Source organism: Myotis davidii, unplaced genomic scaffold (genome assembly GCF_000327345.1).
Source record: "Myotis davidii unplaced genomic scaffold, ASM32734v1 scaffold306, whole genome shotgun sequence".
NCBI classification, from domain to species: domain Eukaryota; kingdom Metazoa; phylum Chordata; class Mammalia; order Chiroptera; family Vespertilionidae; genus Myotis; species Myotis davidii.
Window position 1 is genome coordinate 164286 of NW_006296631.1, and position 11596 is coordinate 175881.

The following is an 11596-nucleotide window of genomic DNA, read 5'->3' on the forward strand; positions in this document are numbered from 1 at the left end:
CGATGTTTCTCTCTCATCGATGTTTCTAACTCTCTATCCCTCTCCCTTCCTCTCTGTAAAAAATCAATAAAATATATATATATATATAGAGAGAGAGAGAGAGTAGACCCCACCTGCTGAAGGATTTAGGCTCCCTGAACCCAGGGGGACTGGTTCATTCACTTGGGGAGGGGTTTCCTTGCTGGATTGTGGGAGCAGCAGGGCTTTTAGATGAAGCCAGGGCTGCATAACTCCCATGAGGGATGAGGCGTGGTTGTGTAACTCCAGGACTGCTCCTGCTGACCCCGAAGGGCCCTCTCTCTGGGTCCTTGGCTCTGAGTTCCCTGGACCCACAATGTTGCCTTGCACTGAGTCTGTTTCCTCATCTGTAAAGTGGGGGGTGTGGCCCTTGCTCTTGGGGCAGGAGTGGGATGGAGTGAGGGAGACATCTCATGTGAGCAGATACCTGACCCACCTCGCCTCACCCAGGATCCTTACCCCTGTCACCCCCTCCCCCCATATCCAGGACGGCCCTGGAGAGTGGCTGACCCTGGACTCCCAGGTCATCATGGCAGACAGTGAGATCTGTGGCACCAAGGACCCCACCTTCCACCGCATCCTCCTCGACACACGCTTCGAGCTGCCCTTAGGTGAGTCTGGGGGCGCAGGACCCTGGCCCGGTCCCAGGAGAATGGCCAGGCCCGGCTAAGCCCACACAACGCTCCTCTGAGAACAAGGCTTCCTCTCCCCAGGGGAGACAGTGTTCTGGGTTTCAGCCAGTCAGCTGAGATGGGCACCGGCTGCGCACGGAGTATGTCCGGCTCCTTCAGGTCACCAACGGGCAGTCAGTGCTCTGACCCATGGGACTCAGGTCTGAGCTGTCCGGGCTGGTCCTTGAGGAGACATCCTGCCATGGGGGTGAGCTGGGCTTAGAAGACAGGCAGAGGCTGAGAGGCAGGAAAAGAGAGGCAGAGAGACACATCCACCTTTCCTGGCAGCAGCTGGGTTCTCCCACATCGTCCTTCCGAGAACTCATGGCTCCCCCTGTTGTAATGCTAGGGTGCATCTTCTCTCCCATCCCCATCCATCTCCAAGGCAGCGGGGGCCGTGCTGGGCAGGGGCCCCACCCTGTGCCTCCACCCACTGGAGACCAGCCCCGTAGGCCTGCAGGCGGCATCGGGTGGGTGCTGAGGGGCTGGCAGGGGCTTCCAGGCTCACAGCAGGGCTCCCCTTGCAGATATTCCCGAGGAGGAGGCTCGCTACTGGGCCAAGAAGCTGGAGCAGCTGAACGCCATGCGGGACCAGGACGAGGTGGGCATTGACATGGGGCGGGGCGGGGCGGGGGCTCTCTTCTTCCTGCGTCCGTCTCTTTTGTCTCCTCACGTCCTCCACTGTCCGTCTCTGTTTCTCTCTCTGCTGGTCTTCCCCTGTATCTGTGTCTCTAACTCCTCATAACCCGAATAGATCAGTGACTCACGTGGTCCAATCTCCAAGGAGGATGTCAGCCAGGAACGCACAGTCTAACAACCTAAGGAGGATGCCAATGGACTCAAGTTCTTCATTTTTCAAACACCCTCAAGGGCATACACGGGCTCTGGAGCAGTTCTCACACCCCCTCTCTGCCCCACAGCCCTCAATTCCTCAAGTCAGACTTTCCTAAACATTCTTCTTCCCGACCAGCCTCAGCCCCTGTACCTCTGACCTTCCATGCACCCCTTCTTCTTCTTCTTGGCGCTGTATCCCCACAGTGCAAAGGCCCAATATGGCCCAGGAGACAGTCTAGAAGGTGAGGGCAAGGAAGAAACAGCAGGCAAGATACAACACTCTTTAGTGAGAGGTGGAGAGCAAGGGGGCAATGCTTACATGGGAGTCATTTTTGTCCAACCTCATTTCTCTCTCTCTCTCGCTCTCTCTCTCTCTCTCGTCTTGTCCTAATCTCTTTTTCTTTTTTCTATATCTGCGTCTCACTGTCTCCCTCTGGGAACTTTTGTATCCTTCTTCTCTAGAGGGAGAGGGTTTGGGAGACACGGGGGAGTCAGGATGGAACACAGCAGAGCACCATCCTGGCCCCCTGGCTCCTGGGCCCCTCTGAGATGAGCCGTCTTTCCTTCCCTCCCCTCAGTACTCATTCCAAGATGAACAAGACAAGCCACTCCCTGTCCCCAGCAACCAGTGTTGTAAGTACCTGTCGATTCCTTTCCTGGCATCCCGTCCCCACCACATGACAGTTGTGTGTAGCAGGTCAGCTCCCTTCCCTTCCAGATGTGGGTCCTAAGAGTGGACGGTACCTGTTCAGAGTGTGGTGGAAAGAAGAAGAGATCTGGGACTTGGGTTTGCGTTCTGCCTTGACACTGCACAGGCAGGCCAGGGGCCCTCTCTGATCATTGGAGTCACTCACTTTGAAATGGGGCATCTGACAGCCCTGCACTTTGAGGGGTCCCAGGACATCTAGAGGCTTAAAAAACGTTTTTGCAGACTCTTTAATCCCATTACTCAAATCCTAGATGAGGACCTCTTTCATGGAGCCAACACAGGCCCCGAAGCAGCCCACTGTCAGAGGGTACAGACAGTCCCTGCCAGTCCTGCCAACACATGTACAATAGGTGCCTGTACAATGGACAAAGCTGTTTCATTCGCCCATTTTCTTAGATGGAGAAACTGAGGCCCATGAGAAGAAGCAACTTGCCCAAGGTCATACGCCTGGCAGGAGGCAAAGCTAGGACCTGAACCTGGGTCTGAGGGATTCTTCCCACTGCCCCGCACCTATTAATGCTGATAACGCTCACGCTCCTCTGCCTACTGCCCCTCGTCGAGGCTGGAGTTTTCAAGATTGTTTATGTTCCTTGGCCCTGTGGATACTCAGATGTACCCAGACCAGGTGTCCACGGGCCAAGGAGAGGCCTCTCTCCTGAAAGTTCCTCCCGAGTCCTCTAGAGTGGAGAGGAAGTGACAAAACAGAGCCTCAGGGCAGAACCCGAACCCATAACACGTTGTCCCCACCTGCACCTCAACCTCTTCCTCCTGTTCCATCTGCTTCCTTATCCCCCTTCCCTCCTCTCTCACAGTCTCCCCCACACCCATTTCCCACTCCCCCCGCCCCATATGCCCAGGATGCTGATGAGGGAGCCTCGAGGGGGGAGGTGCTGGGGGACTGCCTTTGGGGAACCCGGTTCTGCCCTGACTTGGGTGTGTTACCAAGAAGGAAGTTTACCAAGAAGGTCGCTTGACTTCCCTGCCTGGGGGAGTCATCACTTCCCAGAAGGAATTATAAGCGCCCGCCCCCCCTCCCATGAATGGGATCATTGAAGATTGTGGAGGGGGAAGGCCAGTCCAGGTGGAGGCAGGAGCCGATGACAAAGAATCCCTGGGCAGATGGGCTAACGTGAAGGGTGGGTTCAGTTCGGGAATAGAGACCCACCTCCCAGCACTTACCTCCAGGCCTTCTGGGAATGTTTCAAAGGAGTCAGGATTCCGTGCATTTCCCCACAACAACAGGGAGTGATGGAGAGAGACGCGGTTCTCTTCCTCGCCCCGAAGCTCAGAGGCTGTGTGACTTCAGGCTGCTCATCCCACCTCTCTGAGCCCTATTTCGTCCCCTGTACAATGGGGCAGAATGATGGGGTGGGGGGTGGGGGGAGGAATCACCAGGCGTGTGTCCAAATTTAGGATTTCCAGTTCAATATTGCTTTCCTTACGCACGAGATAGGGGAGGGAAGGAGGAGGGGTGCTGACCTCAGGCTTCAGAGTTGAAAAGCCCTTATCCTCAATGCCCCTTGTTACCTCCTGGCTGAGCCTCCTCAAAAGATGGCGCTATCCAGCCTCCCTCCCAGAGCAGTGGGTGAAGGCGGACGCATGTCAGTGGTTAAAGCGCTACTTGGGGCCGATCCTCAGTTTGAGAGGTGATCTGGGTCCTGGGTGGGAGAAGGAGATGGGGAGAATGAGGAGGATGGGGGAGCCTCCCTCCTTGTGTCCCCCTACCTGCTCCTTTTATTATCTCTGCCCCTTCTCTTTGTAGGCAACTGGAATTATTTTGGCTGGGGTGAGCAGCAGAGTAAGTACTCAGCTGGGCGTTCTGGGAGGCCTCAGGGAGGGGGGCGCCTTGGCAGCTCTGAGGCCCCCGACCCACCACGCAGGGAAGTGAGGAGCCTGTGGCTGGCACGCTGGGGCCGGAGTACTGGCAAGACCCCTTCTGTGCCCTCCTGCCCCCTGACTGCTAACATCTGTCTTGGGGGTCCTGCTCTGCCTGGTGGGAAGTGGGCGCTGTCATGGGTGGGAGGGATGGGCATTGAGCAGGAGACCGGCCTGTCTCCAGCCGGGCACTGTGACCTCATCCCCCTACTCCCCACCCCGTTCCCCATGTGGAGCCTCCTCTCCTCTCCTGTGACTCCTTCCTCTTTTTGTCTCTCCATCTTCCTTCTCCGCCTGAAAAGGTCACTCGGGGGTGTGGGTGGGAAAGAGAGCGGGTCTCAGACAGAGCAGCAGGGCAGGGTTCCCCAGGCAGATATCATTCCAGAGGCCCCAGCTGCAAATTTGCCCCCAGGGGAAGGAGACAAGACAAGCCCCCCGCCCCGATTTGGTTGCCCAGTTTTCTCCCTAAGGAAGAGCTTCCTTATCGCCAAGTCCTGCCTCTTCCAGAGAAGCGCAGTTCCTTAGTCTGAATATGAATCTCTCCTCCACCAGCTGGGGGCTCCTCCCCCATGGGTCCCTTGGCGCACGAGCTCCACCCCGTCTCCCTCCAGGACCAGGGGAACTGTTTACACTTACTTTGGTCCAAAACACTTTGTCAAAAACAAGTCCGTCAGAAGTTAATTTGGGCAGAAGAGGCATTAGGCAGACAAGATTTGGCAACAACCCGTTTGGCACAAACAAACAATATCATCAAAAACAAAGATGTTTTTGCCTTGGCCAGTGTGCTCAGTGGTTAGAGGGCCGGCCTGCGAATGGAAGGGTCCCGGCTTCGATTCCCAGTCAAGGGCACGCGCCTAGGTTGCGGGTTCATCCCTACCCTACCCCCTACCCCCTACCCCCTACTCCCTGCAAGGGCGGGTGCGGGAGGCAACCAAGCGATGTGTTTCACATCGAAGTTTCTCTCCCCCCAGCCCCGCACCTGCTATTCTAAAAGTCACTGGAAAAATATCCTCAGAGTGAGGGTTAAAAATAAATAAATAAAGATAATAACTAAAAAGAAGGAAAACAAAGATTTTTTAGCTAAAACCAATTTGGCTAAAGCTGGTAATTGGGTGAAGAGCAAAGACCATGGAGCAAAGGCCCTGTTATTGAGGCACAGGCATCTGAGAGTCGGAAGCAGCAATTTTGCTAAAAAACAAAAACAACCCCCCCCCACCACACACACACACACACACACACACACACACACACACACACACACAGCCTCCCTCATGTGATTTGGTTGAAAACATGTTGGCTTTGTCAATGTTAGTTTGGTGAGAAGAACACCGAATTTGGCCAAAGACCCAGATCATTGAATAGACAAATTGTCCAGAGTTTTAAGGGGGGGGGGGCGTCATCCAGGTTCCAGACCCCCCACCTCAGGCTTTCACAGGCTCACAGTTTCACTCTGAAATCCAAACAGCTCAGTCATGGACATTTGCACCCGCCTCTGCCTGTGATATCAGTGCTGACGACACGCAGGATCCCCGAGGGCCGTCCTGTCCGACGGGGCCGGGAGGAAAAGCCTGTAGGTCATAGTGGCCCAAGTCACACGGGAGACCAGAAACCAGAGTTGCCGGCTTGGTAGGGCGAGCTTTGCCGGCTGAAAAGGAATTAAGGTTTTTCTGAAGGCAACATAACTTAGGGAGTGAGTAGCATCCTGCGTGAAGTATGAATTAACTGTTTAAATTGACCACATTTAAAAAATGGAACCTCTTTGTCGAATACATAGAAGCAGGCACAATTCCCTGGAAAAGAATTAAAAGGTAAAATAGCAAAGAGAGAAAAATAAACAAAGATCTAGGAAATGAACAAAAGTACATAAAAGCATAAAAAGGGGCAAGCCATCCCCTGGTGTTTAAAATCCGCAGTGAATTGATGCCATGGGCCTGTCCAATCAGGGTTTCAACTCTTTTGCACCCGTTTTCCACCCAAGCGTTGCTTTCTAAGTAAACAGAGTCTGTCCTGTTGCACAGCAACCTACCATCCCTTGACACCGTTTTCTTCTTACTGAGAAAGAAAGCCCGTGCTCTTTTTGCTAAGGAAACCAAATAAAACATTGTTTGATTATTATGTAACACTTGGAGTGTGGCCGCTCCCCCTGCTCCATCTCAGTGACGGATCCTGGGCATGTGGTGGTCTTGCCGACCTACGGATCTAGTGCTTTTTGAGGTGGATGGTGCCTTGTCAGACCCCCTCTTGTCTGTGCATGAGAGTTCAGACCTGGGGTCTCCATCCTCAGATATCAAGAAATCTCTTGATAAAGGGCAGTGTACTCCACTTTGTCCTGATCTTCCTCTAACTTCTTTGAGTGTTTGAATGACCCCTGTTATGGGAAACTCACTGCTGATGGGGGAAAAAAAATTTTGTTTTCAGAGAGCCTGGACTTCGGCAAAGTCCATTCTTACATTTGTCCATTCTTACATTCTTACATTCCTCCAATTTGCGATTATCCTCATATTGTAGCACCTACCCTGGACCCCAGACTCTAGGTCCAGTTTGACCCATATAAGGCAACACAAGGTTTTCACCTCCCTTATTCTAAAGCCTGTACCTCTATTTACATGACCCAATATCCTTCGTTCATTCTGGTAATGATTACTCTTCTTGGGTTAGCAACCAGTGAAGATCCCCTAAGTCTGAGATACTGCTTTGGCCCCCATTGTGTTCTCTCTTTCTCTCTCATTCTCTCTCGTTCTCTCTCCCCCTCCCTCCCCTCCTCACTCTCTCCCTTTACCTCCTCTCTGTTCCAGATGATGACCCTGACAGTGCGGTGGACGATCGTGACAGTGACTATCGCAGCGAGACAAGCAACAGCATCCCACCACCTTATTACACTACATCCCAGCCCAATGCTTCTGTCCACCAGTACTCTGTTCGCCCGCCACCCCTGGGTTCCCGGGAATCCTACAGCGACTCCATGCACAGTTACGAGGAGCTCTCTGAGCCGCGGGCCCTCAGGTAGTCGCCATGGAACTGAGGTCCTGTGTATGCGTGTGTGCATGTGTGTGTGTGTATGCGTGTGTGCATGTGTGTGTGTGTCCAGCCCTGTCTCTGGGGTGAAGGGAGGAGTAGAGGGCTGGAGGGAGCTGGGGTGTAGGTGAGTGGGTCTAGAAAGCAGCATTCTCGCTTTCTTGTAGCAGTAGAGCCCTCACTTTACCTGAAAATTCCACAAGATTGAGAAAAGTGGGTCGCTTTGGCTGAAGATAGAAAAAGTCCAGAGGCCCCTGAGAGGTCCCCCCGGAAATATGGGGGCTCCTTGCACAGCTTTATTTTTTACAATAAGCATTTAAAGATATGTTTGTTTGCTTTTATTTTAGAGAGAGAGAGGAAGGGAGAGAGAGAGAGAAACATTGATCGGCTGCCTCCTGCACGCCCCCTGATGGGGACTGAGCCAGCAACCTGGGCATGTGCCCTGCTGGGGCATCGAACCAGCGACCTCTTGATGCATGGGACAGCGCTAACCAACTGAGCCACACCAGCCAGGGTGCAATTCCGGCACCAGGCTTCTCGCACTCCTTTAAAAAGGCCCTGGTCCCCATGTACTCTCTAAACGGATTGGGGTGGGGTAGGTGGAGGAAGAGATGATATTAGTGGGGGGATGTGAAACATAGTGATATTGAAAAAATCAATCCCAGCAAGCAGCTAGCTGGTGGCCCCAGCCTTCCTGGTGCCCCCCGACCCTGTGTTCCTGGCCAGCAAGCATGGGCACAGTGACTTGGGAGCTGCCCTATTCTGTCCAGCCATCATCACCCCTGCTTTACAGTAGGCTGTCCCTAGACCTGCCCAGTAGGTGGGTCCCTGGCCCAGGTGGGCCGTACCACTGCCCGGTGCAGGTGCTGGTCCTTGAGTCTGAGAGGCTAAACTTGAGCCTGCTGCCCCTCCTCGCTGACCTGGTCGCCCCAGTCCTGGCCTCCGAACAGAACAATAACAAGCAACAAGCATGATATTAAACAGGTTGGATATTTGTAAAGCACTTAGACAGAAGACACCTCCATCCTTGCCGGAAGTTCTATCGGGCAACGTGAATTGTAGAGATTTGGGGTAAAATATAATCGAAAGAAAAACTTCATAAACTTTCTACTCAGAATTTAGCATTGACCAGTCTAATTTTTTGCAGGTATTTGAACAACTTTTACTTAAAAATTTTCTGTATTTTATATATACCATAGAACGCTTGGATCGTTTATAGACTGAATATTTTGGAAGGAACTTTTTAAAACACTGAACATCTACACTAGCCTCTATTTTTAGCTCCAAGGCAATGAAAGAACATATTCAAGGCAAAACATTGAGTGCACAGGTGGGATGAGAATCAAGGGAGAAAGGGTGTTCCTGGCAGAGGGCACAGCAAGTGCAGCGGCCTGGGAGTGGCCACAGGTGAGGGTGTGGGAGGAACCGCCAGAAGGCCAATGTGATAGAGCAGGGGGCGGAGATGGGGACAGAGGGAGATGAGGGCGGGGAGGTGGGGGGCTATTGGGGTTCTTGTTCCAGCATCAGGAAGGGTTCAGGAATCTGGAGAAGGCTGTGCGTAGATTCAATAGGAGTCCAGAGACGAAATATAATTTTGAAAGGCTTTGGGGGTCAGAGGAGCTTAGCTTAAAGGAAACTAAGATCTAAGATTTTCTGTCTCGGGACCCCATGCTTTTTATTAACAGAACTTGTCCTGAGGCGAGGCAGATATACACTTCAAAGGGTATACACAAGCATTGTCAGAATGGGGGGAATTAGCCTACGGCTGTTCAGGTGTTTGGCCAGTAGGAGGCGATAACATGTGGATTAAGATGCCCTGAGCTGTCTGGCAGCCAGTCAATCATCCCTTTTCAGGTTTGGGGAAATGCCCTCAGCCATTCCCAACAGGTGACTACATGTGTGACTCAACCCTGCTGAGCCCCCAAGTTCCATCAACCTTTTGATGAAACTTGAAATGATGACATGCTGGACCTGGCTTCCGGCAGGAGGGTTTGGGCCACATGGGGGGGTGCAGGGCATAGCATGGGCTTTATCCCACGGGCACGAAGGAGCCCGGTAGGGTTTGGAACAGGAAGGTACGCGATTGCATTTATGATTCAAAGAGCCTCTCTGTGGCTTCCATGGGAAGCAGGGGCTGCTGGGGATGAGAGTGGGTGTTGGGGCCGCATCTCATGCAGATGGCAGAGCCTGGACCGACAGGTGAGGGCCCCAGGGTGCAGAGAAGTGAATGCATTTTACAGATGCTTGGGAGGTGGAGCCCAGAGCCGGTGGCAGGGTCGGCGGCCATGGGTGCTGAGGCAAGGAGTGGAGACGGACAGGCCCCGGCCTGGTGAATGCAGGGGCTCAGCGGTGGAAGGACCAGGTTGAGGTGGGAGACATTAAGAGCCAGGAACGACCCTGTTCAAGTTTCAGGAGCCCTAGGTCTCGGGGGGGAGGGCGGGGGGGGGGGCTAAGGACACTGATTTCGGGTCCCCAGCATGTGGCTGGAGCACTTGCCACCTCCACAGGCAGGGACAGGAGTGGTGTGCAAACAGTTATCGATGATCACTCCTGTCCCCCATCTGGCTTGTTGCCTGTCCAGCCCGACCATAAAATGTCCAGTGGGATTTTTGTCTCTTTTGTTCACGGCTGTGTTTCTCTGGCACCTGCAGCAGAGCCCGGTGCACAGTAGGTGTTCAAGGGACGTTGAGTGAATGACTGGGCGTTGGACCGGTGTGACGGGGGCTGGTGGGGCAGCGGCTCTGTGCCTGGTCCCTGAGCCCCACCTGTCCCCTCAGCCCCACAGGCAGCAGCCGCTACGCCTCCTCAGGGGAGCTGAGCCAGGGCAGCTCACAGCTGAGTGAGGACTTCGACCCGGATGATCAGAGCCTGCAGGGATCCGAGATCGAAGATGAGCGGGACCGAGACTCCTACCACTCCTGCCACAGCTCAGTCAGCTACCACAAGGACTCGCCGCGCTGGGACCAGGACGAGGATGAGCTGGATGAGGAGCTGGATGAGGAGCTGGATGAAGACCTGGAGGACTTCCTGGAGGAGGAGGAGGAGGAAGAGGAGGAGGAGGAACTGCCTGAGGATGAGGAGGAACTGGAAGAGGAAGAAGAAGTGCCTGATGACATCCGTGGTTATACTGAGCGCCAGGAGGCAGCCGTGGCTGAGCCCAAGGACTTCAAGCGCGTCAGTGTTCTGCCGGCTGCCCCCGAGAAGGAGGACAAGGCCCAGGCCATGCCCGCCGAGGCCCCCGCTGCGGCCAAGGTGGCTCCTGAGCCAGCCATGCCTGAGGAAGTGCCTGCAGCTGAGCGGGTGCCCGAGGACAAACCCCCCAAAGCTGAGGAGAGGTAATGGGAGCGGGCCTAAGACCTGTCACAAGGTCACTATGGTCAGGGGTCTGGTGTCAGGATGGAATGAACATGAACCTGGGGAATGGGTTTATTGAAGAAATCAAGATGGGTCCAGGTGGTCAGAGGGGGTTCAGTGGGGTTGGAGGGGGTCGAGCTGGGTCATGAAGCAGTCTTAGGGGTTGTGAGGGGCTAGATGGCTTGCTGGGGTTGGAGAAGCCACAAACACATTGGAAGGACCGTGGGAAAATAGGACCCTGTCAGAGGGCCAGGAGTATGGAAAAGGGAGCCAGGGGACCCAAAGGTATAAGCGATGATGGACATGTAGGAAGGGGACAGGGGCACTGAGACAGGTCAGAGGGGGCTCAGGGCCAAGTTGGTGTGGGCAGAGCCATGGAAGGACCAGGATGTACAGAGGCTTAGACCCTGGGACTACTTCATGACCCAGCTTGACCACCCCCCCAACCCCACTGAAGCCCCTCTGACCACCTGGACCCATCTCGATTTCTTCAATAAACCCATAGCCCTGTGACAACTCCCCGCCCTGTTCCCCAGGTTCATGTTCATCCCTCATGACACCATCGTGTCTCTGAGGGGCCGAGCCCCACCCAGAGGGTGGAGGGTGGAGGGTGGAGGCTGAAGGTGGAGGGGAGGATGGAGGGAGGAGGGTGGAGGGTGGAGGGTGGAGGGAGAGCCAGCCCTGGTGCCCCAGGATGCCCCTTGCCTCCGTTTCAGGCCAAAGGACGACGAGGAAGCCCAGGAAGGTCAGGACTCCATGTCCAGGGCCAAGGCCAACTGGCTGCGAGCCTTCAACAAAGTGCGGCTGCAGCTGCAGGAGGTGAGTGAGAGCCCTGGCCCGCTCACGCCCGAGCCCGGGGCCACCCACGCCCACACCCAGACTGGCCATGCTCCCTGCCCCACTCCTCTCCTGCCCCGACACCCTGGTCCTCTTCCGGGCCCCACCCACACCAGGCCATGCCACGCCCAGTGGGCAGCGTGGCCATGCCCACTTCCCCACTCCATCCACCGTGCCTTTGCCTCTGTACATCTGGGTCCTTCCATGGCTCTGCCCACACCAACTTGGCCTGCCCTCTTCTGCCCTCGCCCTGGTGCCACCATTCCTGGCCTCAGCCACTCCT

The 11596-nt window shown here is 54.8% G+C and overlaps 1 protein-coding gene across 1 annotated transcript in view; it reads left to right on the forward strand.

Moving 5' to 3' along the window:
- The window catches only part of UNC13A (unc-13 homolog A (C. elegans)), a 91622-nt gene that overhangs the window by 9681 nt on the left and 70345 nt on the right, over window positions 1–11596 (forward strand). The window contains exons 5-11 of the mRNA XM_015569578.1: window positions 506–629; window positions 1217–1290; window positions 2102–2156; window positions 3995–4030; window positions 6903–7110; window positions 9900–10457; window positions 11187–11295. Of these exons, the coding sequence (XP_015425064.1) occupies window positions 506–629; window positions 1217–1290; window positions 2102–2156; window positions 3995–4030; window positions 6903–7110; window positions 9900–10457; window positions 11187–11295 (1164 nt within the window). The remainder of the gene's footprint in view (window positions 1–505; window positions 630–1216; window positions 1291–2101; window positions 2157–3994; window positions 4031–6902; window positions 7111–9899; window positions 10458–11186; window positions 11296–11596) is intronic.